Source organism: Mustela lutreola, chromosome X, assembly GCF_030435805.1.
Source record: "Mustela lutreola isolate mMusLut2 chromosome X, mMusLut2.pri, whole genome shotgun sequence".
Lineage (NCBI taxonomy): Eukaryota > Metazoa > Chordata > Mammalia > Carnivora > Mustelidae > Mustela > Mustela lutreola.
The window spans coordinates 25306763-25328575 of NC_081308.1; the positions used below are offsets into that span (position 1 = coordinate 25306763).

Genomic DNA, 21813 nt, shown 5'->3' on the forward strand with positions numbered 1-21813 from the left:
GTTTCCCTAGCACCTTTTATTAAAAATATTATCCTTTCCCAATGATTATTCTTGGCCCCCTTGTCAAATACTAGTTTTCTGTATATGCATGGGTATATTTTGGTACTCTTAGTTTTGTCCTAATGGTCTGTGTATCTGTATTTATGCTACCACCATACTGCTTTCTCTTACATAATTTTGTAGTATAGTTTGCATTCAGAAAGTATGATGCCTCCAGCTGGGCTCCTCTCTTTCAAGATTACTTTTGCTATTCAGGGTCTTTTTTTTTAGTTTCAGAGGTAGAGTTTAGTGATTCATCAGTTGCATATAACATGCAGTGCTCATTACATCAAGTCCCCTCCTTAATGCCCATCACCCAATTACCCCATTCCCCGACCCACCTCCCCTCCAGCAACCCTCAGTTTGTTTCAGAGAGTTAAGAGCCTCTTAGGGTTTTTCTCCCCTTCTGATTTTGTCTTCTTTTATTTTCCCTCCCTTCTCCTATGTTCATGTGTTTTGTTTCTTAAATTCCACGTATGAGTGAAATCATATGATATTTGTCCTTCTCTGACTGACTTATGTCACTTAGCATAATACCCTCTGGTTCTACCCATGTCATGGCAAATGATAAGATGTCAGTCTTTTTGATGGCTGAGAAATGTGCCATTATATATCTGTGTGTATATATGTGTGTATATATATATACCACATCTTCTTTATCCATTCATCTGTCAATGGACAGACATCTGGGCTTTTTCCATAGTTTGGTTATTGTGGACAATGCTGCTATAAACATTGGGGTTTATGCCCTTTCAAATCACTTTGGGTAAATACATAGTAATACAATTGCTGGGTCATAAGGTAGCTCTATTTTTAACTTTTTGAAAAACCTCCATACTATTTTCCAGAGTGGCTGTACCAGTTTGCACTCCCACCAACAGTGTAAGAGGGTTCCCCTTTCCCCACATCCTCACCAATATCTATTGTTTTCTGACTTGTTAATTTTAGTATTCAGGGTCTTTTTTAGTTCCATATGAATTTTAGGATGGTTTCTTCTATATCTCTGAAAAATGTCCTTGGAATTTTGATAGAGGTTATATTGAATCTATAGGTGGCTTTGAGTAGTATGGACATTTTAGTAATATTAATTATTCTGACCCATGAGCATGGGATGCCTTTTCATTTATGTCTTCAGTTTCTTTAATTAATGTCTTCTAGTTTTCAATGTATAGATCTTTTACCTCTTATTTAAATTTATTCCTCAGTATTTTATTATTTTTTTATTTTTGACACTATTGTAAATGGAATTATTTTCTTTTGTTTTTTCCAAATGGATTATTTGTTGTTATTGTATAAAAATGCTACAGATTTTTATATGTTGGCTTTGTATCCTGAAACTTTATTGAGTTTGTTGAGTAGCTTTAACAGATGTTTGGTGGAATCTTTAGGTTTTATTATATGTGAAATCATGTCATCTGCAAAGAAAAAAATTTACTTCTTTCTTTCCTACTTAAGTGCCTTTTATTTGTTTGCTTAATCGCTGTAGCTAGAACTGCCATTATTGTGTTGAATGGGAGTGGAGAGAGAGGGCACCCTTACCTTGCTCTTGAATTTAGAAGGAAATCCTGCAGCTTTCATTGAGTATAATCTTAGCTGTGGGTTTGTCATATATGGCCTTTATTATGTTGAGGTATGGTTCTTCTGCACTCAATTTCTGAGAACTGTTATAATGAAATTATAAATTTTTGTCAAACTAATTTTTTAATCTATTTATAAGATTTTATGATTTGTGTCCATGATCCTATTAATGTGGAATGTCATGCTTATTGATTTGCATATGTTGCTCTATCCTTGCATCCCAGGAATAAATCTCACTGACCATGCCGTATTATCCTTTTAATGTGCTACTTAATTTGGTTTGCTAGTATTTTGTTGAGAATTTTTGTATCTATATTCATAAGAAGTATTGGCTTGGAGTACTTGGGTGGCTCAGTTGGTTAAACGTCTTCCCTCGGCTTAGGTCATGATCCCAGGGTCCTGGGACCGAGCCCCACATCAAGTTCCTTGTTCAGCGAGGGGCCTGCTTCTCCCTCTCTCTGCCTGCTGCTTCCCCTGAAGGTTTGGCATTATTTCTTCTTTAAATATTTGGTAGAATTCACCAGAGAAACCATCTGGGCATAGGCTTGTCTTTGTTGACAGTTTTTTGATTAATGCTCTAATTTCTGTAGTTATTGGTCTGTTCAGATTTTCTATTTCTTCACAGTTCAGTCTTGGAAAGTTATTTGTTTCTAGGAGTTTCTGTGTTTCTTCTAGGTTATCTAATTTGTTGGCATATAATTGTTCATAGTAGCCTCTTATGATCCTTTGTATTTCTGTGGTGCCAGTTGTTATGTTGCCTCTCTGATTTATAATTGTGTTTATTTAATTTTTCTTGCTTTCTCGGTTAGTCTAGCTAAAGGTTGTCAATTTTGTTTATCTTTTTAAAAACCCAACTTTTGGGGGCGCCTGGGTGGCTCAGTGGGTTAAGTCTCTGCCTTCGGCTCAGGTCGTGATCCCAGGATGCTGGGATCGAGCCCCGCATCAGGCTCTCTGCTCAGTGGGGAACCTGCTTCCTCCCCTCTCTCTGCCTGCCTCTCTGCCTAATTGTGATCTCTCTCTCTGTCCAGTAAATAAATAAAAAATCTTTTAAAAAATAAAAAATAAAAAAATAAAAACCCAACTTTTCATGTTTTGATTTTTTTCTATTATCTCTGTATTCTACATTTCATTTATTTCTGTTCAATCTTTATTATTTCTGTCTTCTACTAACTTGGGGCTCAGATTATCTTTCTTTTTCTAATTCCTTGAGGTATATTTATTTGAGATCTTTCTTTTCTATCAGATTTGGGCATTTATCACTATAAATTTTTCTCTTGGAACTGCTTTGTTTCATCTCAATTTTCATTGTGTTGTGTTTCCATTTTTGTTTCTCTCAAGATATTTCCTGATTTCTCATTTGCTTTCGTTTTTGACCCATCACTTGTTCAAGAGTGTGTCATGTAATATCCACATATTTGTAAATCTTTCCATAGTGTCCCAAACCACTGTGGTCAGAAAAAGAAAACTAATAATGATTTTGTTGTCCAACATACCATCTATCCTAACGAATGTTCATTCATGCTTGAGAAGAACGTGTGTTTTGCTACTTTTCCCTGGATGTTCTGTACATGTCTGTTAGGTTGATTTGGTCTATAGTATTCTTGTTTTTTAATGTTTTATTGGTCACCATACAGTACATTAGTTTTTGATGTAGTGTTCCAAGATTCGTTGTTTATGTATAACACCCAGTGCTCCATGCATTTACTTATAACACATACATGCCCTCCTTCATACCTATCACTGGGCCAACATATCCCCCACCCCCTTCCCCTCTAAAACACTCAGTTTCTTGGAGTCCACAGTCTCTCATAGTTCATCTCCTCCTCTGATTTATGCCCCCTTCACTTCTCCCTTCCTTCTTCTAATGTCCTCTATGCTATTCCTTATGTTCCACAAGTAAGTGAAACCATATAATTGACTTTCTCTGCTTGACTTATTTCACTCAGCATAATCTCCTCCAGTCCCATCCATGTTAATGCAAAAGTTGGATTGTCATCCTTTCTACATTGGGGTGCATATGGCCCTTCCTTTCACTATGTCTCTATCTTTGTCATGAGTACCCAGTAGTGCAATTACTGGGTCATAGGGTACCTCTGTTTTTAATTTTTTGAAGAACCTCCACACTGTTTTCCAAAGTGGCTGCACCAACTTGCATTCCTACTAACAGTGTAAGAGGGTTCCCCTTTCTCCACATCCTCTCCAACATTTGTTGTTTCTTGCCTTGTTAATATTTGCCATTCTAACTGGTGTAAGGTAATATTCTTTAAATCTACTCTTCCTTTTCAATTTTTTTTATCTCAATGATCTATCTAGTATTGAAAGTGGATCTAGTATCTATTAGTGTAGTAAATCTAGTATTGTAACATGCTAATATCATTATATTTTTCTCTATTTTCCCCTCAGTTCTGTTAATATTTGCACATTTAGGTACTCCTGTATTGGGAGCACATCTATTTACAGTTGTTATATCCACTTGATGAATTGACCCCTTTATCATGAATAATATAGAGAGAGCTTCTTTGTCCCTTGTGACCAATTTTCACTGCAAATCTATTGTATGTGATATAAATATAGCCACTCCTATTTTCTTTAAGTTGCCACCTGCAGGAATATCTTTTTCCATTCTTTCACTTTCAGCCTATGTGTGTCTTTAAAGATAAAGTGAATCTCTTGTAAGCAGCATATTGTTGAATCTTAGTTTTTGATCTCATCAGCCACTCTTTGTTGTTTGGAAAATTTAGTTCATTTGCGTTTGAAGAGCTTATTGAGGAGGCACCTGGGTGGCTCAGTCATTAAGTGTCTGCCTTCTGCTCAGGTCATAATCCCATTGTTGTGGGATCGAGCCCCCATGCGGCTCCCCTGGGAAGCCCCGCTTCTCCCTCTCTCACTCGTCCTGCTTGTGTTTCCTCTCTCACTGTGTCTCTCCCTGTCAAATAAATAAACAAAATCTTACAAAAGAAAAGTGATTATTGATAGGTACGTATGTACTATTGTCACTTCGTTTGTTATTTTCTGTTTGTTGTTGTTTTTTTTTGCTTTTTTTTCCCTTTTTCCCCTTCTTCCTCTCTTCTTGTCCTCCTTTGTGATTTTTTTTTGACTTGTATACTTTAATATCCTTCTCTTTAACCTCTGTGTGTTTATTATAGGTTTCTTCTTTGTGGATACCATGAGGTTTACATGAAACATCTAATAGATATAAAAGACTATATTAAGTTGATGAAACTTACCTTCAATTGCATAAAGAATTCTATAGTTTTACTTCCCTCTTCCCACAATTTATGCAATTGTCATAATTTACATCTTTTTATATTGTGTATCCATTAAGATATTATTGTAGCTGTAGTTATTATTTTTAATTTTAATTTATTCCAGTGTAGTTAACATACAGTGTTATATTAGTTTCAGGTATACAGTATCCTGGTTCAAAAATTCTATACGTCACTCAGTGCTCATCATAAGTGTATTCTTTAATCCCTATCATCTAGTTCACCCATTCCCCCACTCACCATCCCTCTGGTAACCATCAACTTGTTCTCTATAGTTAAGAGCCTATTTCTTGGTTTGTCTCTCTTCTCTCTCTTTTCTTTTCCCTTTGTTCATTTGTTTTGTTTCTTAACAAAATATGAGAGTATTTGTCTTTCTCTGACTTATTTCACTTAACATTATATTCTCTAGCTCCATCCATGTGTTGCAAATGACAAGATTTCATTCTTTTTTTATGGCTAAAGGATAGTCCATTATATATACATACATGTTTTCTTTATCTGTTCATCTATCGATGGACACTTGAGCTGCTTCCATAATTTCCTTATTGTAAATAATGCTGCAGTAAATGTAGAGGTGCATATATCCTTTCAAATTAGTGTTTCTGGGTTCTTTGGGTAAATACACAGTAGTGTAATTACTGGATCATAGGGTAGTTCTATCTATACATTTTTTAGTAACCTCCATACTGTTTTCCACAATGGCTGCACAATTCCACATTCCCACCAACAGTGCACAAGGGTTCCTTCTTCTCCACTTCTTCCCCGACACTTGTTGTTTCTTGTGTTGTTGATTTTAGCCATTCTGATAGGTGTGAGGTGATATCTCATCATGTTGTTGATTTGCATTTTCTTGTTGATGAGTGATGTTGTACATCTTGTCATATGCTGATGGCCATAAGTGTGTCTTCTTCAGGGAAATGTCTGTTCACGTCTTCTGCTCATATTTTAATTGGATTATTTGTTTTGGTGGGTGTTGAGCTGTATAAGTTCTTTATGTATTTTGTATACCAACCCTCTATTAGATATGTCATTTGTAAATATCTTCTTGCACTCACTATAGTTTGTCTTTTAGTTTTATTGCTTGTTTTCAATCAATAGGTTATAGGTGGTCTTTTCATTTTATTGATTGTTTTCTCTTCTGTGAAGAAGCCATTTATTTTAATGACCCAATAGTGTATTTTTGCTTTTATTTCCCTTGCCTCAGGAGACCTATGTAGAAGAATGTTGCTACAGCTTAATCAGTCAAATTCTTGCATGTTCTCTCTAACCAGGATTTTTATGGTTTCAGATCTCACATTTAGCTCTTTAATCCATTTTGAATTTATTATTGTGTATGGTGTAAGAAAGTTATCCAGTTTCATTCTTTTGCATGTAGCTGTCCAGTTTTTCTAGCACCATTTGTTGAAAAGATTGTCTTTTTCCCATTGCACATTCTTGCCTCTTTTGTCAAAGATTGATTGATCATATAATGGGATTGTTTCTAGGCTTTTTATCCTGTTCATTGATCTATGTGTCTATTTTTGTGTAAGTACCATAGTGTTTTAATTACTACAGCTTTGTAGTGTAACTTAATATCTGGAATTGTAATACCTTCAGCTTCTGTTTCTTTTTCAAGATTCTTTTGGCTATTTGGCAGCATTTTGTGGTTCCATTCGAGTTTTAAGATAATTTTTCTATTGCATTTCTATACACCAGTAATGAAGCAACAGAAAGATAAATTTTTTTTTTTTAAGATTTTATTTATTTGTCAGAGAGAGCGAGCGAGGGCGAGCACAGGCAGACAGAGTGGAAGGCAGAGTCAGACGGAGAAGCAGGCTCCCTGCGGAGCAAGGAGCCCGATATGGGACTCGATCCCAGGACGCTGGGATCATGACCTGAGCCGAAGGCAGCTGCCTAACCAACTGAGCCACCCAGGCGTCCCAGAAAGAGAAATTAAGAAAGCAGTCCCACTTACTACTACATCAAAAATATTAAAATACCTAGGAATAAACTTAACCAAGGAGGTGAAAGACTTGTACTCTGAAAACAATAAAAGATTGATGAAAGAAGTTAAAAACAACACAAACAAATAGAAAGACCTTCTATGCTCATGGGCTGAAAGAACAAATATTGATAAAATGTCCACATTACCCAATGCAATCTATAGAATTAATGTAATCTCCACAAAATACCAATAGTTAGGGGTGCATGGGTGGCTCAGTGGGTTAAATCCTCTGCTTTTGGTTCAGGTCACGATCCCAGGATCCTGGGATCGAGCCCCACATCCAGCCCACATCAAGCCCTGCCTTGTGCTCTCTGTTCATCAGGGAGCCTGCTTCCGCCTCGCTCTTTCTCTGCCTGCCTCTCCGCCTATTTGTGATCTCTGTCTGTCAAATAAATAAATAAAACCTTTTTTTAAAAAAATACCAATAGTAATTATCACAGAACTAACACAAATAATTGTAGTTATTTTTAATACTATTTTTGTGGACTTTTATACTAGAGATAGAAGTATTAGGGTATTCTGAATTTGATGATATATTTATCTTTACCATTGAGTTTTATATTTTTATGTTTTCATGTTTTTATTTAATGCCCTTTCATTTCAACTTGAAAATTTTCCTTTAACATCTTTTTTTTTCTTTTTTTCTGCTTTAGCATTTCTTGTAAGGCAGATCTAGTGGTGATAAACTCCCTTAGCTATTGTTTGTCTAGGAATGAGTTAATTTCTTCTTAATTTTGAAGGACTTCTTTTCTGAGTATAGTATTCTTATATTCTTGGTTGACATTTTTTTTTTCATCACTGTGAATGTTTTATCCCATTCCCTCCTGGCCTGCAAGATTTCTATAGTTGAGTTTCTATGGTTTGTTTAAGATGATTATTTTGAGTTCTCTGTCAAACAAACTGTAGATCTCCATTTCTTTGGGGTTGGTTACTGGAACTTCATTAGTTTCCTTTGGTATTATAATGTTTGCCTGATTCTTCGTGATCTGTGTACCTTTGCACTGATGTCTGTACATTTGAAGGAACAAACACCTCTTGTAGTCTTCATAGAACGATTTCAGCAGGTAAAATCCTTCTGTCTGTTCCCAATGGGATTACGTACAGAGTTGCAGTCATTCTGGGTTTGAGCCAGTTGTGCAGCTATTTCTGGGTCTGTAGTGAGGTCCATGTTTGGCAGGCTTGTTACCAGGGGCTCATATGGGCAAGGATCTCCTCTGGTACCTGGGTCTATTGACCTACCTCTAGTACCTTGCTCAGTAGGATAGTGCCTGTATAATTGTACATTTCAGGGTCCACAGTTGGGTCTTTAGTCAGTGGGCTTTCACCAGGTATGTGGATAGATATGGCTCCAACCAGGTCCCTGGGAAAGCGTCTGTCTGGTCACTGTGTGGGACCCTGGGTGGGCAGGACTTGCTCTGGACCATGGCAGAAGGGATTTAGACACAGATGTCTTATTTTTGGCCATTTTGCTGACATCATTCCCATTTGTCATTTTTTGTTGAATATTGCAATCAGAATCACTTGAAAGTCATGGGAAGAGTAAACCAATGGCTATGTTCGAATTTGTGCAAACTATTGCAAAGAGCATGTACACCAGCTGTTTTCTATCTCTTCAGTGAACAGAATTATAGTTGAGGGTTTAAAGTACAGAAAATAAAATTTAGAGAATAAAGTTTAGAATAAGAAATATACTCTTGGGGTGCCTGGGTGGCTCGGTGGGCTACACCTCTGCCTTTGGCTCAGGTCATGATCTCAGAGTCCTGGGATGGAGCCCTGCATCTGGCTCTCTGCTCAGCGGGAAGCCTGCTTCTCCCCTCTCTCTGCCTGCCTCTCTGCCTACTTGTGATCCCTCTCTTTCTCAAATAAATAAATAAATAAAATCTTTTTAAAAAGTACAAAAAAAATAAATATACTCTTGTACTACCCTGTTATGATTAACCACCTTTAAGCTGTTTATAAACTTAAGTTGAACTGAAAAGATCACAGACTTATTCTTTAAAAACCTTAGCATAGTTCTGTTTTTTCTATGGTTATAAAAATGTCAATTTTCAGAGTTTCTCCAGTCATATAAAACTCAGACATTAAGATATTAAGTCAATATATGTTCTTATAAATATTAAACCAATATAAGTACTTACAGATATTAAACAAAATTAAAGAGATGTTACCCAAGATCCATATTTATCTGAGAATTGAGAAAATAGAAGAAAGTTTGGATATATGATCTTTGAGTCAGAGAACATTGCTGAATTTAGTATGGTATCTGGCATGATGTTTGCAGTCTGATAGCTTTTAAATCAGGAGTTTCCTTCTGGTAGTAAATAAATGCCTAGCCCATTACTGCTCTGACAGAGACCCTGGGGAAAGAGAGGAATTAGATATCAATCAAGTGTTCCATTGATTTGAGGCTGCTGCCGCAGATGCTCACAAGGGGCTTTTGAGCCACATTTACTACCAAGATAATCTGCATGTGAGCAACTTCTTTTTATCGAAGAGATATCAGCTTAACTACTTCTATAAATTTGTCCAGATGATATAAAAACTGACTGAGGCCTTAGCACTAATTCCTGAGGTTCATTTAAGCTTAATATAGTTAATGTATACATTACTCTAGGCAAGAATCTACTTCCTTTTTGGTGAAAGTGTGGATTGTTTAGAGTATATCCCCTGTAAGTATCAGCACCACTTATCATGGATCTGACACTGCAGTGATTAGTTTTGTCATTCTCTGGCCAATTAACCAGCAGCTGCAGGCAGTTCTTTCATGCCCTTGAGCCCTCGGGATGCCTATACCCTATCCTAGAGCAGAGTTTCTCGAAGTGTAGTCCCTGAACCAGCAGTAGCTTTACCTGAGACCTTGTTATAGATGCAAATTGTTGGAGGTCATAGGTGTGCAGTTGGTTAAGTGTCTGACTCTGGATTTCGTCTCAGGTCATGATCTTGGGGTCATGAGATTAAACCTAGGTAGAGCTCCGTGCTCAGCTCAGAGTCTGCTTAAGAATCTCTCTCCCCCTCCCTCTGCCTCTCCTGCTTGGGTACATACATACACACACACACACACACACACACACACTCTCTCTCTCTCTCTCTCTCTCTAAGAAACAAATCTTTTAAAAATGCAAATTCAAAAACTTACTCTAGAACTATTGAATGGAACACTATGGAGGTAGGGCCCAGCAATCTATATTTCAGCAATCCCTCCAAATTGTTGTCATTCATGCTCAAGTCTGAAACCACTTTTTCAAAGGAGTTTATAAGGTCTGTAAGGTCTTCCCTTGACTCATAGTGAGAAACTATAGTTCAAGACTCTTCCAAAGGAAACGTGATAAATACTGACCCCATAGCTTCTAGTAATTCCTTGAGGAGTCCAGGCAGCATGAAGTGTATATCTCCAAAGACATTTCTCCTAGAAAATAATCCCAGGTCTTGAGAAAATCCCCACACTGGCTGTAAAACACAAGTCGTGTGATATGCAAATGAAAGATTATCCATTTATTTAATCAACAAATCTGATCATCTACAAGCTCTGGTGAGATATCTGAGTCAAGGATATTGTGGTCAAATAAAAAAGATAAGATGTGAGCACAATAATACCATACATGGGAAAAGAGATTATGTCCAAGTCAAAGATAGCAGACTCAAAATCAAAAGAAATCAATGAAACAGATCTACCTGCTGGCTTTTTGACAATGAGTAAACATTATTATTTTCCAGGATACCATAAATATAATCAGTGGTGATATTTGGAAAGATAAATTTTACAGCTCCATGTGGAATGGGCCAGAAGTGGAAAGAAACAGAGAGGAAGACCTACTAAAACAGACTTATATAACAGCTAAGAAAGGAGTAGGGCCTGACCCAGGATGGAAGTAGAATCCAAAGGACTTTTACCAGTGAATGCCTATGAGATTATCAGTAATTAAAAAGGATAAGTGGAACATATATTTGACATTTGGAGACTAAAGAAGTGAGATTATAATGCTATTAAAGTGGAATAAAAGGTGAAGAACAGAGCTTGGGATGGAAAGCTTGTTATGTTGTGAGAATGTTGAATATGAGGTGCACACTGAGCATCCAAATTAAGGGGCCCAGGTTACAGGTAAAAGAGGGATATGGGTGGTAGTTCATGAGAAGGAAGACAGGACTGCACATCTAAATCAGGGGGTTAGCTACGTAGAAGTGATTATTAATGTCATGGGAGAAGAGGAGATTTTTAAGGGAAAGTGGGCTGAGAGAAAAGTGAAGCAGGCACAGAAAATATCTTGAGAAATAAAGCATTTGAGTTGGAAGAGAGACCTCCACGGAAGAGGCAGAGGAACAGACAGTGTCATGTAAGCAATGGTGATATCAGGCTGAAACTTACCAGTATTAGTAGGTCAGTTGTTTGCATCTCTTCTGAGTCATATGTGCTCTGTTCTTATTGGTGTTCATATTGATCTGCTTTTCAAATATTTTAAGCTTAGAGAAGACAAAGGTCTAAGAATGAGGATCTGGCTATTACACTTCCCAGATCTGGGCAAACTTCAACATGTTATAGTACTGTGTAGCAAACAGGGAGAAAACAACTTCCAAGAAAGAAAATAGTATATGCATGAAATCATTCTACAATCCACTCCGTTTTAAGGAGTCCTCCCTTTGGTCCATGACCCCTATAACAGTCTTAGCAACATGTTTGTCCCCTAGAAATAAACTGTTGACTTGTCTACATCTCCTACTAGACTGGTAGCTACTGACGGATATTGTAAAGGAAGTCTTATATCTCAGATATGGCATGTGGGAATATCTAACGAATGGACACTTTAATTAAATATTAACTGGTCTTACATCCTAGCTTTATTATGTACTATTTTCTATGATTTCTTATTCAACTAAAGTGTTTACATCAACAAAATTGTACCACTGTTGACTGCTGGCATATTTGCATGACCTGCTGTAGCAAATGCAATTATCGTTTTTGGTGAAAATCGAATTTTATTTATAAAATAAAATAAAATATTTTTTTTATAAAATAGCTTTTTATTTATAAAAAGCTATTTCCTGGTTAAAGAATAAGGAATATAGCAAATATCAGAGTATGGCATGTTTGGGATGATTCCTATTTTTCTATACCTTTTTTTTTTTTTTTTTTTAATCTGAAACCTGTTTAAAAAAAAATCTACTGGGGCGCCTGGGTGGCTCAGTGGGTTTTAAAGCCTCTGCCTTCGGCTCAGGTCATGATCTCAGGGTCCTGGAATCGAGCCCCCCCACCACCAGTCGGGCTTCCTGCTCAGCGGGGAGCCTGCTCCCCCCCCCCCTGCCGCCCCTGCATCCCCCACTTGCCTCTCTGCCTGTTTGTGATCTCTGTCGGTCAGATAAATAAATAAAATCTTAAAAAAAAAATCTACTATACCTAAAGGTTTTCTTTCAGACAGCCTATAACAGAGTTGTTAGTTTTTCTTTTTTTTTTTTTTAGATCTGAATTTGAATTCTTTTTTTGTTTTCTTTTTTTTAGTTGTTAGTTTATTGTATACCTATGTTAACTTCAGATAGAGTTAACAGTTTTCTGAGTTTGCCCTAACAAGTTTTAACTGTAGAATAACTTGTAGAAGACTGGGGACTATCAGACTACTAAAATGAACACACCTATATGGATCTCTGATAGTGAACTCTAGTGTCCCCAGGTCAAAGGGAGTTCCCCAAAGCCACCCAGAGCAACAATTAAGGACATCCCTCTATTTCTGATGTTTTAATAACTCCAAAGTTTTAAATGTTCTGTGCCAAATACAAAGCTCATTTTGTTCTGAAATTTAGGGATGTTTCAATTCAACTTGATCTGATAATTCAGTAATACACCGACAATCATCCGGGAAGTACAAAAGAGGGTGAAGGATTGATATTTGGTAAACTCTGTATATTGGTAGCATTTAGATTTGAGGTGAATTATGAATCCTGATATCTCATTCCGTAAAGGCAATGGATGAATGAGAGACTATCCAGAAGATACATGACTTGTTTTAATGAGAAACACAAATAGGAAATTTGGGATGCTTAATGTTAAAAAAAATTAAGGTCAAGATAATGCATGACAGCAGTCATCAAATATTTGAAGAGTTTCCATGTAAAAAGGGGAAAGAAGAAGGAAAGAAATAGATTTTATTTTACTTTTTTAAAGACTTTATTTATTTATTTGACAGACAGAGATCACTAGTACACAGAAAGGCAGGCAGAGAGAGAGGAGGAAGCAGGTTCCCTGCCGAGCAGAGAGCCTTACATGGGGCTCCATCCCAGGACCCTGGGATCATGACCCGAGCCGAAGGCAGAGGCTTTAACCCACTGAGCCACCCAGGCGCCCCAGAAACAGATTTTAGAACAAAGTTTCATTCATTTATTTTGTAATGTTTTATTCTCATGGTCAAACTGATAAACATAATAAAAAATACTGGCAGTATTTTACATGTGAGATAAATGAAGATCAACAAAACAATACGGTTTTCTAAAATAATTCAGTGGAATAATATTCTAAGTCCCCAAATCCAAGAACTGGTTCCCAGTAGATAACTAATTATTCCACGCTTGATTTTATTTTCTCCCCAGCAGAGTCTGGTGATGGGTATTAAGGAGGGCACGTATTGCATGGAGCACTGGCTATTGTACATAAACAGTGAATCTTGGAACACTGCATCAAAAACTAATGATGTATTTTATGGTGACTAACATAACACAATAAAAAAGAAATTTAAAAAATCAGTACAGTGCCCACAATCAAAATACCATTCCTCTGTGGTCAAGCCAGGTGCACTTTCTTTTTTCTTTTCAACAAAGTTAAATGGCCAAGGACAGGATTAGTTGAATGTACAGTTACTTAGAGTAAGAGCATACTATCGAACCAACTGCCTTTTATAAGCAGTCAAGATTCTCTATGACCTATACATCAAAAATGTTAAAAGTTAACATTCCATTGCTCTTTTTGTTCATTTTCTTACTACTGTCTTTACAACAACAAATAAAAATACCTCCAAATGAATTCTAGAATATTTGACATCATTGAATTCTTATTGAAAAGTAGTAGAAGCTCCTTTCTTTGGTCTCCCCAAAGTAGGGCATTTAGAAATGTTTTTTTAAAAGAGTTGAATGTTTTCATGTCCTAATGTTTTCTTTGGCGAGCAGTGACTTCAACTTTACTCTGTAATCTTTTTGACAGACAATAAAGATTATGATGCATACTTATCATACACCAAAGTGGACCCTGACCAGTGGAATCAAGAGACTGGGGAAGAAGAACGCTTTGCTCTCGAAATCCTACCTGACATGCTTGAAAAACATTATGGATATAAGTTGTTCATACCAGATAGAGATTTAATCCCAACTGGAAGTAAGTTAATGTTTTCATTTGAAGGTGTGCATACTCTTTTTGTCTGTCTGTGTGTCATCATTCTTTTTAGGCAGAATTTTAACTTGTGGTTCTCTACATCAAAAATAGTATCAGTGTCTCAAGAAAGAAATGTCATTATATGTTCATATGAAACTTAATTTCTGATGCCCCTGAGAAGCTAGTTCCACTCTTCTGTAAAGCACCTCCTTTTATGAGTCTTGACGTTTGAAAAAACACATGGGAGATTTGTACCTAGGAAAAGTATTTCTAACGCTGAGGAAAGCAAAGCCCGTATTCTATTTGGTGCGGTCATTGGCTGTTTTCATCTTCTGAGGTATGACCTAGCAAGCAACAATTCTCACGTAATGTGTGGAAGAGAAGCTGCTGGGGCTTTCTGGAGCAGATGTTTGATCCCGTCATTCTGATAAGCTCTCTTCTCTTTTATAGCATACATTGAAGATGTGGCAAGGTGTGTAGATCAAAGCAAGAGGCTGATTATTGTCATGACCCCAAATTATGTAGTCAGAAGGGGCTGGAGCATCTTTGAACTGGAGACCAGACTTCGAAACATGCTCGTCACTGGAGAAATTAAAGTGATACTCATTGAATGCAGCGAACTCCGAGGCATTATGAACTACCAGGAGGTGGAAGCCCTCAAGCACACCATCAAGCTCCTGACGGTTATTAAATGGCATGGACCAAAATGCAACAAGTTGAACTCTAAGTTCTGGAAACGTTTACAGTATGAAATGCCTTTTAAGAGGATAGAACCCATTACGCACGAGCAGGCTTTAGATGTTAGTGAGCAGGGGCCTTTTGGGGAGCTGCAGACTGTCTCGGCCATCTCCATGGCCGCGGCCACCTCCACAGCTCTAGCCACTGCCCATCCAGACCTCCGTTCCACCTTTCACAACACGTACCATTCACAAATGCGTCAGAAACACTACTACCGAAGCTATGAGTACGACGTACCTCCTACCGGCACCCTGCCTCTTACCTCCATAGGAAATCAGCATACCTATTGTAACATCCCTATGACACTCATCAACGGGCAGCGGCCACAGACAAAATCGAGCAGGGAGCAGAATCCAGACGAGGCCCACACAAACAGTGCCATCCTGCCGCTGTTGCCAAGGGAGACCAGTATATCCAGTGTGATTTGGTGACAGAAAAGCAAGGGACATCCCGTCCCTGGGAGCTTGAGCGGAGTGTGCAGCCCAGTGCCTGGAACTAAATCCTCGACTGCTGCTGTTAAAAACATGCATTACAATCTCTAGAACACGAGGAAAAACAGGGTCTTGTACATATGTTTTTGGCAATTTCTTTGTAGCATCAGTGTCTTCCTGTTTTACCATGTCTCTTACCATTACATTTTTTGACTTTGTTTTATATGTCATTGGAATTTGTAAATTTACCTTTTTTTAAAGAAGAGACTTATGTATAGATAGAAAACCCTTTTTTGCTTCATTAGTTCAGTTTTAGAATGGGTTTTATTTTCTTTTCTTGATCTTGTTTTGCTTTTAACATTTCCTTGGGGTGCTTGGACAAATCTATCCGATGGGACAAGGAGCACCGGATCCTCTCTTGGGTTCTGCCTAGGATCAGCAGGGCCACGTGGGCCTTCAGAGAGCAGTGCGACGAATGCCAGCATTGCCATTTGGGAGGAAAAAAAAAAGATGAGAAGAACACTGGTTCGTAGGAGGGCCCCGTCAATCAGAGCCCTGAATCTCTTCCTTGTCCCACCTCATTCCCCACCTCTACCCTTCTAATGGCGGCATGATGTGTAAACTCTGAGCAGGGGTGGGGGTGGGTCTAACTGTCTTAACATTTAATTCACTGCTCGTCAGAATACACTCCAGACCCAGAAGTGTGCTAGTCACTTGACAGTGACCACTATAGTGTGCTAAGAAGAGAAGATCGAGGGCCTGAAAATGGGGGAGAGAGTGTTGTTTCTGTTTTTTAAATGAGTTGATGTACCCTTATATAAATATATATATATATATATATATAAAACACACACACAACAAAACAAAAGAAACAAAAAACAACAAAAAAAAAAACACAAAAAAACACAAAAAAAAAAACCACAAAAAAAATCAAGCCCTATATTTGATCACTTCCTGGAAAGGCATGAATGTGTTTGTGGCTGTTTTTGTTTAATATTCTACTTCCTCTTTTCCCTCTATAATTTTTCTGCAAATGAGATTATGTGCAAATGCCAGGCAGGTTAACTCAAAAGGGTGAATCAACACAAGTCTAAATGAAATTTACATTGAAGGCTTCCAAACCAAAGGGAAGGACAGGATGTGTCATCAAATATGTTTTGTCACCTTGTATTATACGAAATGTTATTTTCTAAAGAGTCAGAACAAATCTGTGAAACTTACTATGGGATCCCCTTGTATTTAAATGTTAATTCACTGTATTTAATTTTCAACTACATTCAGAATCAAGTGTTTGGTTTCAGTTTGTGAACATAAGCAACACTTAGTAATATCAAAGTGTTTATATAAGAACTCAGGAGGTCAATCATATGAGTACCAACAGAAATCACTATTTTCAAAATAAACATTATTTACACAAAATAGTTTTTAAATTAGATGAGAAAGTGTTTAAAATAATTTTACTGTATAAATAATTCGTTTTATTTTAACTGTGTAATTCTATCTTTCAGAAACAGAAAGCTGATGCTCCCAGGAAATTCAACCCTTACCATTTAGCTTTATGTTTGAAATCAATGGCATAAGCAGCTAATACATATTCATGTTGAAGACGATGCAAAATCAGTCATCAAGGAACTTGCAGAGGGTGGAATTGTTAAAGGGAAATATTACCTATGTAGCTTTTAGTTAAAAAGAAATCAATGTGATGAAAACACTGATATAGAACTTATACATTCCTGTAGTGATTCCTCGTAGGAACTTCCATGCCAGTCCTCGCCTGTGGGCTCGTGTCGTGACTATTGTATGTTCGGTTTATTCCTACCACCATATAATGAGAAAACAATTCTACAGTTTGGGTCACAATACTAAACGTGTGAGTTGGCCAAACACGCGCAAAAAGTGTAAACTTCAAAAAGAGTTCATTTGGGAGGGTAAGATTGAACTGCAAATGTACCGAGATGAGCATAAGAACTTTGCAACAATGCGAAGGTCTCAGTATTTGTGTGACAAGGTAAAGGAGCCTTGGGATGTGCAGTGATTTTTATTTGCTTAAAAAATGTTTATTTCCCTGACAAGTCACCCGGGGTCCTTCTCTACAATCTGTTCTTTATTCCCATGCTCCCCCAGGACCTGTGTCACATTTTCAGAAACCAGAACTGAAGCTGCAAGGACACATAAACTTTGTCAGCTTTGCACATTGGGTTATTTTCAGAATCCAAGAAGGCCGTTGTTTACTTTGTACTATGGACACCTGTCAGGGACTGGTGGCAGCGAACCTCACTGGACGAGATTCCAGACTCCCCCAGTGCTCAGAAAACTGTAAACATGGCAATGGCCTGGTTTATTTCTTTGGTTTGGTTTGGTTTGGTTTGGTTTAATTTATTTTTTTTTAAGTGCACGATGGAAGTGTGTAGAGGAAGTAATCAGACCACAGTCATAGTTTAGGCATCCATAGGTGTTAATTTAGCTGCATTGGGAGTACATTTTTTGTTCTATTTTTAGTGTAGATTTAAGCACTTTGAATAGCATGATTCAGGGATTGATGGGTAATATTTGATATTCTCACAACTTAAGGAACTTTTTTTTCCTCTAATGCTTTGTCATATTTTTTAAAAAGGAAAATAAATGGAGAAGAAGCTCTCTATGGCTTTAGAAACATTCCTCCCAAGCATTCCTCTATCAGCTCCATGTGAGAACAAATGAAGGCAACTGTCATGTGTTCACGTGCTCTATGTTTAATAAAAGTTATGTTAGAACTCACAATAAAAAAAAGAAAAAATGTATTTTCCCTAGTGCTTAGGTTTCATCCTTCTCTTTTTTCGGTGGGGGCGGTGGGGGATGAGACTATTGTAGCTGTAGAAACACAGTTGGAAATGGGACTGTGTTAGCCAGGCTGAGGGAGAGAATGGGCTTCTGGACTTGGACACATGCGATGTTTGGTATTGTCTGTTGTTTATAATTCACTGCTCGGGCTCCCAGTGACGTGTTATGGATTCAAAGTCCATCTGGTTCTTTAACGTAACCACTCCTTGCTGCCTACGAGCGTCCTATCCTGTATACTGGTGCTCAAATCCTTAACTACTTAATTTGTAATTCACTGCTTAGGTTTCCTATGAGCGGAGAAGATATTTGTATCTCAGGCAGCCAGCTGATTTAAGTTTAGATCAATTCTGTGAAATAAATCTCAAACACAATGAGTTAAGAGACCTGAAACTGCTATATTTCCATAGCTGAACACCTGATTGTTCAAGCCTTCAACCCTTCTGTGTTTATTACTTTCTTCATAATCTGTGTATTTGAACCCTATCGGCTTAATCTTAATTATCTAGACACTGGCTTCTTCCTTATTTCATTACTACTTAGCATTTTGTAACAAGAGCAAATATTAACTCAGAGCCAACCCCTGAACTCCAAGTGAGTTTTGTTTATCCTAGAATAGTCATTAACTTTGACAGATACCATTTATGTAAATTAAGATCACCATTTCTAGGAAAACATGAATTCATACATTTGTAAATTATGCTCTGGTACTGGAATGATACCCTAATTCTCCTTTTTCCAAGAAGATTTTTTTTATCTTGTGCTTCATTTCTTTCTCTTCTCTATTTAGCTTAAGTGTGTCATTGATCTCAGAAGAAAGCTTAGTGAGATTCAAAAGGAGACTGTTAGTGTCCAAAGTGACACGAATGAAAGGAATAAGAGAATGCACAGGCACAGAAGAGGAAAATCCCTTACTGTCTCTGATCTGAATGTGCTTGGTCATTATTCCCATCATTGTCGTAGTTGATCAACAGTGGTGGAATATTACTAAATGTGTCAGAAATCCTACCTACGGGCACATATTCCCCATCACTGAACACATTCTTTCACAATATACACAGTTATTACTAAGAGCTGATATATTGCAACTGACTTCCCTAAGAGGAGGAGCTTGTCGGTGGAAGCAGAGCTAATCCTTGCCTTCTCCTGAACCCTTCCTGCTTGACTATTCTGAGCAAAGAAAGCCGTTAACAGTCAATTTTTGATTATCCTGAACAATGGAACTTGGGTTCAAGGTCACTTTGAGTCTATGAAAAGGACTGAAGGAAATAATGAAGTCCTTGAAATTCCAGACCAAATTGTGAATGTGTGCCAAACTGTATTTTCCTGGATGTGAGTCTCAAAGACATCCATCACCTGAAAAGCTATTGATGTTTGGATTTAGGTCATATTCTCAAAAGCTGACAGTTACATAAAGCGCATATCTTGTCAGCATTGTTAAGCCTATGATTCCTTACCCGAGAGTCATGAAAATTCAGGGAATGATTATCGTCTTTTAACAAGCAGAGGCAATTCCTCTTCCGACGTGACCAGACTTTGTGGGAGACTTGGATTATAGTGAGGGAAAATTTGGTATGATGGCAAGTCATTGAGGCCCAGAGAAATGGGAATCAAGTCTTATTACTCTGCTAGTTCACTCATTTCATAGTTGACTCAAAAGATAGTTTTGGAAGAGTGTGAAGTCTGACTTGGCATGACGCCTCATTTCATGAAATTTCTTTATGATTTGGGTTTAATCATGCTTCCCACCACAAAACTAAAGAAATAGTCCAGTACAGGAGTAAAAGAAACAACCACTTGACATGTTTTTCCAGAGAGACTTCATTTTTTTGTGTCAAGATTTAGGATTTGTTATCGTATGCTTGATTTTCGGCCATTGTGTTTTTGCCAGTTTCAGGATTTATGATATGACTTTGGAGCAATATGAAGAATTTTAAGAAATCGACCGAAGTGAGATGGTGGCTATTTAGTTTTATTTTTTACTCATGATGGCAGCAAGGTGAAAGTTTGTGCTATGTTAATAATTAAGATACTGTCACAAGGAGCTGTAAGTCCTGACTGAGTTCAAGTAAAAAGAAGGTTGATGACGATGATGAGTGCATCCTTGTCCTAATCTCATGTGTCTTTTCATCATCCAACTTCGGTCACATCCATAGAGAATGCCCAGACTAAGAAGAAGGTTCTCATCCTCCATCAGGTATCCTTTCTTTCTTCCAGGCTCAGAATACAAAATATGTCTCTATTACAAACATGCAAGATACATAAAAAGAAAATTTTCCTCCTGCCCTCTAGTAACTAACTATTCCTCTGAGTAGTCTCTGAGTCCACGGACAAACTCCCATTTCATTAAATTTAGTAAACTAGGGCACTGTTGTTTTTCCACCATTCACTAGCGTCATTGATGCATCCCCCAGGGTCCACGAGCCTGAAAAATATTCTCTTTCTTAACAAACAGGCAATCGCTTGACATCATTACACTGTGTTCCCTCCACTACTAAATGAATAGAAATTGAAGAACTGCACATGAACTTGAGACTCTTATGTGTAATATTGATGTTGTATAAATTTCAATCTTCATAGTCCAGATAACCTTAAGTTTCAAAGGGCATGCTGGTCATTAAAAAAAAAAGATTTAATGTAAAATGACATATTACATAGTGCATGAACATGTGGCGAAGTAATTTGGATCTATCCTTACTAGTCAATGAGAGACTAAATTTGGGGAGATCAGATGTGAGTGTTTTAGGTTAATTCTCACCTGGGATGAAGACATCTTTATGTTAGGATACATGGACAGTTGTCCAAATTCCTTGCAGCATATGCTCCTGGTAACTAGAATTTTTAGTGTGTTCTTTCCACCAAAGTAGTGGAGATATGTTCATATAATCTGCTATTGAATTGTAAAAACTTTTTCATTTTCAGAGTTTGAGGGAACCCAAGTAGGAAAATGAATTTAGTCATTTTCCTCTGCTGGTGTTCAAGTCAAATTTTAAACTCAGACACTTTCAGATATGTTCAACAGTCAGTAAAAAGTGCATTTTACATAGTGTTTCCCTTTAGTTTTGCCTACCCTCTTTGATTTTGTACAATCTAGAATGTATGTAACTCACGCGTAGGTGATGGAGGCGCTCTTTTTTTTTCTTAGAATACTTACAATTATATATTTGGTTTTGCTTTGACTAGCAATAGGAAAATAGACAAATACAAGTGTAAAAATGAGAAATTTTAAACTTGAATTATAATTTGTGTTTTATAGTCGTTTCATAAGTCTGTTGCTCTCTATGAGTATGCTCTCTATATATCCTGTAAAAATAAATTTATATGTTACATAGAAATTCAAGAAATTAAATTATTTATTAAGCTACAAATGTTTCTTCTGGTTTCTACCTGATTATAGATGAAAATAAATTAAATAATGTGTTGTTGGAACAGATGTAAGTACCTTCGTTAATTTGATAACTGTTGTTAAACTTTTCTTTCCCTCTCTGTTTATGTCTCTATAAGCATATAATTCTTAGACTTAATTCCTATTATGATTATGAAGAAGGGATATAAGAAATGGCCATGGTCAATTGGCTGAACATAAAGAAAACCTTTGCTAAAAAATCAAGC

At 37.2% G+C, this 21813-nt stretch overlaps 1 protein-coding gene across 1 annotated transcript in view; it reads left to right on the forward strand.

Annotated features, from left to right (window-relative positions):
- IL1RAPL1 (interleukin 1 receptor accessory protein like 1) overlaps positions 1-21578 on the forward strand; it is a 761161-nt gene extending 739583 nt beyond the window's left edge. The window contains exons 9-10 of the mRNA XM_059156783.1: positions 14048-14218; positions 14666-21578. Coding sequence (XP_059012766.1) covers positions 14048-14218; positions 14666-15384 — 890 coding nt within the window. The 3' untranslated portion in view covers positions 15385-21578. The remainder of the gene's footprint in view (positions 1-14047; positions 14219-14665) is intronic.
- The last annotated feature ends 235 nt before the right edge of the window (positions 21579-21813 follow it).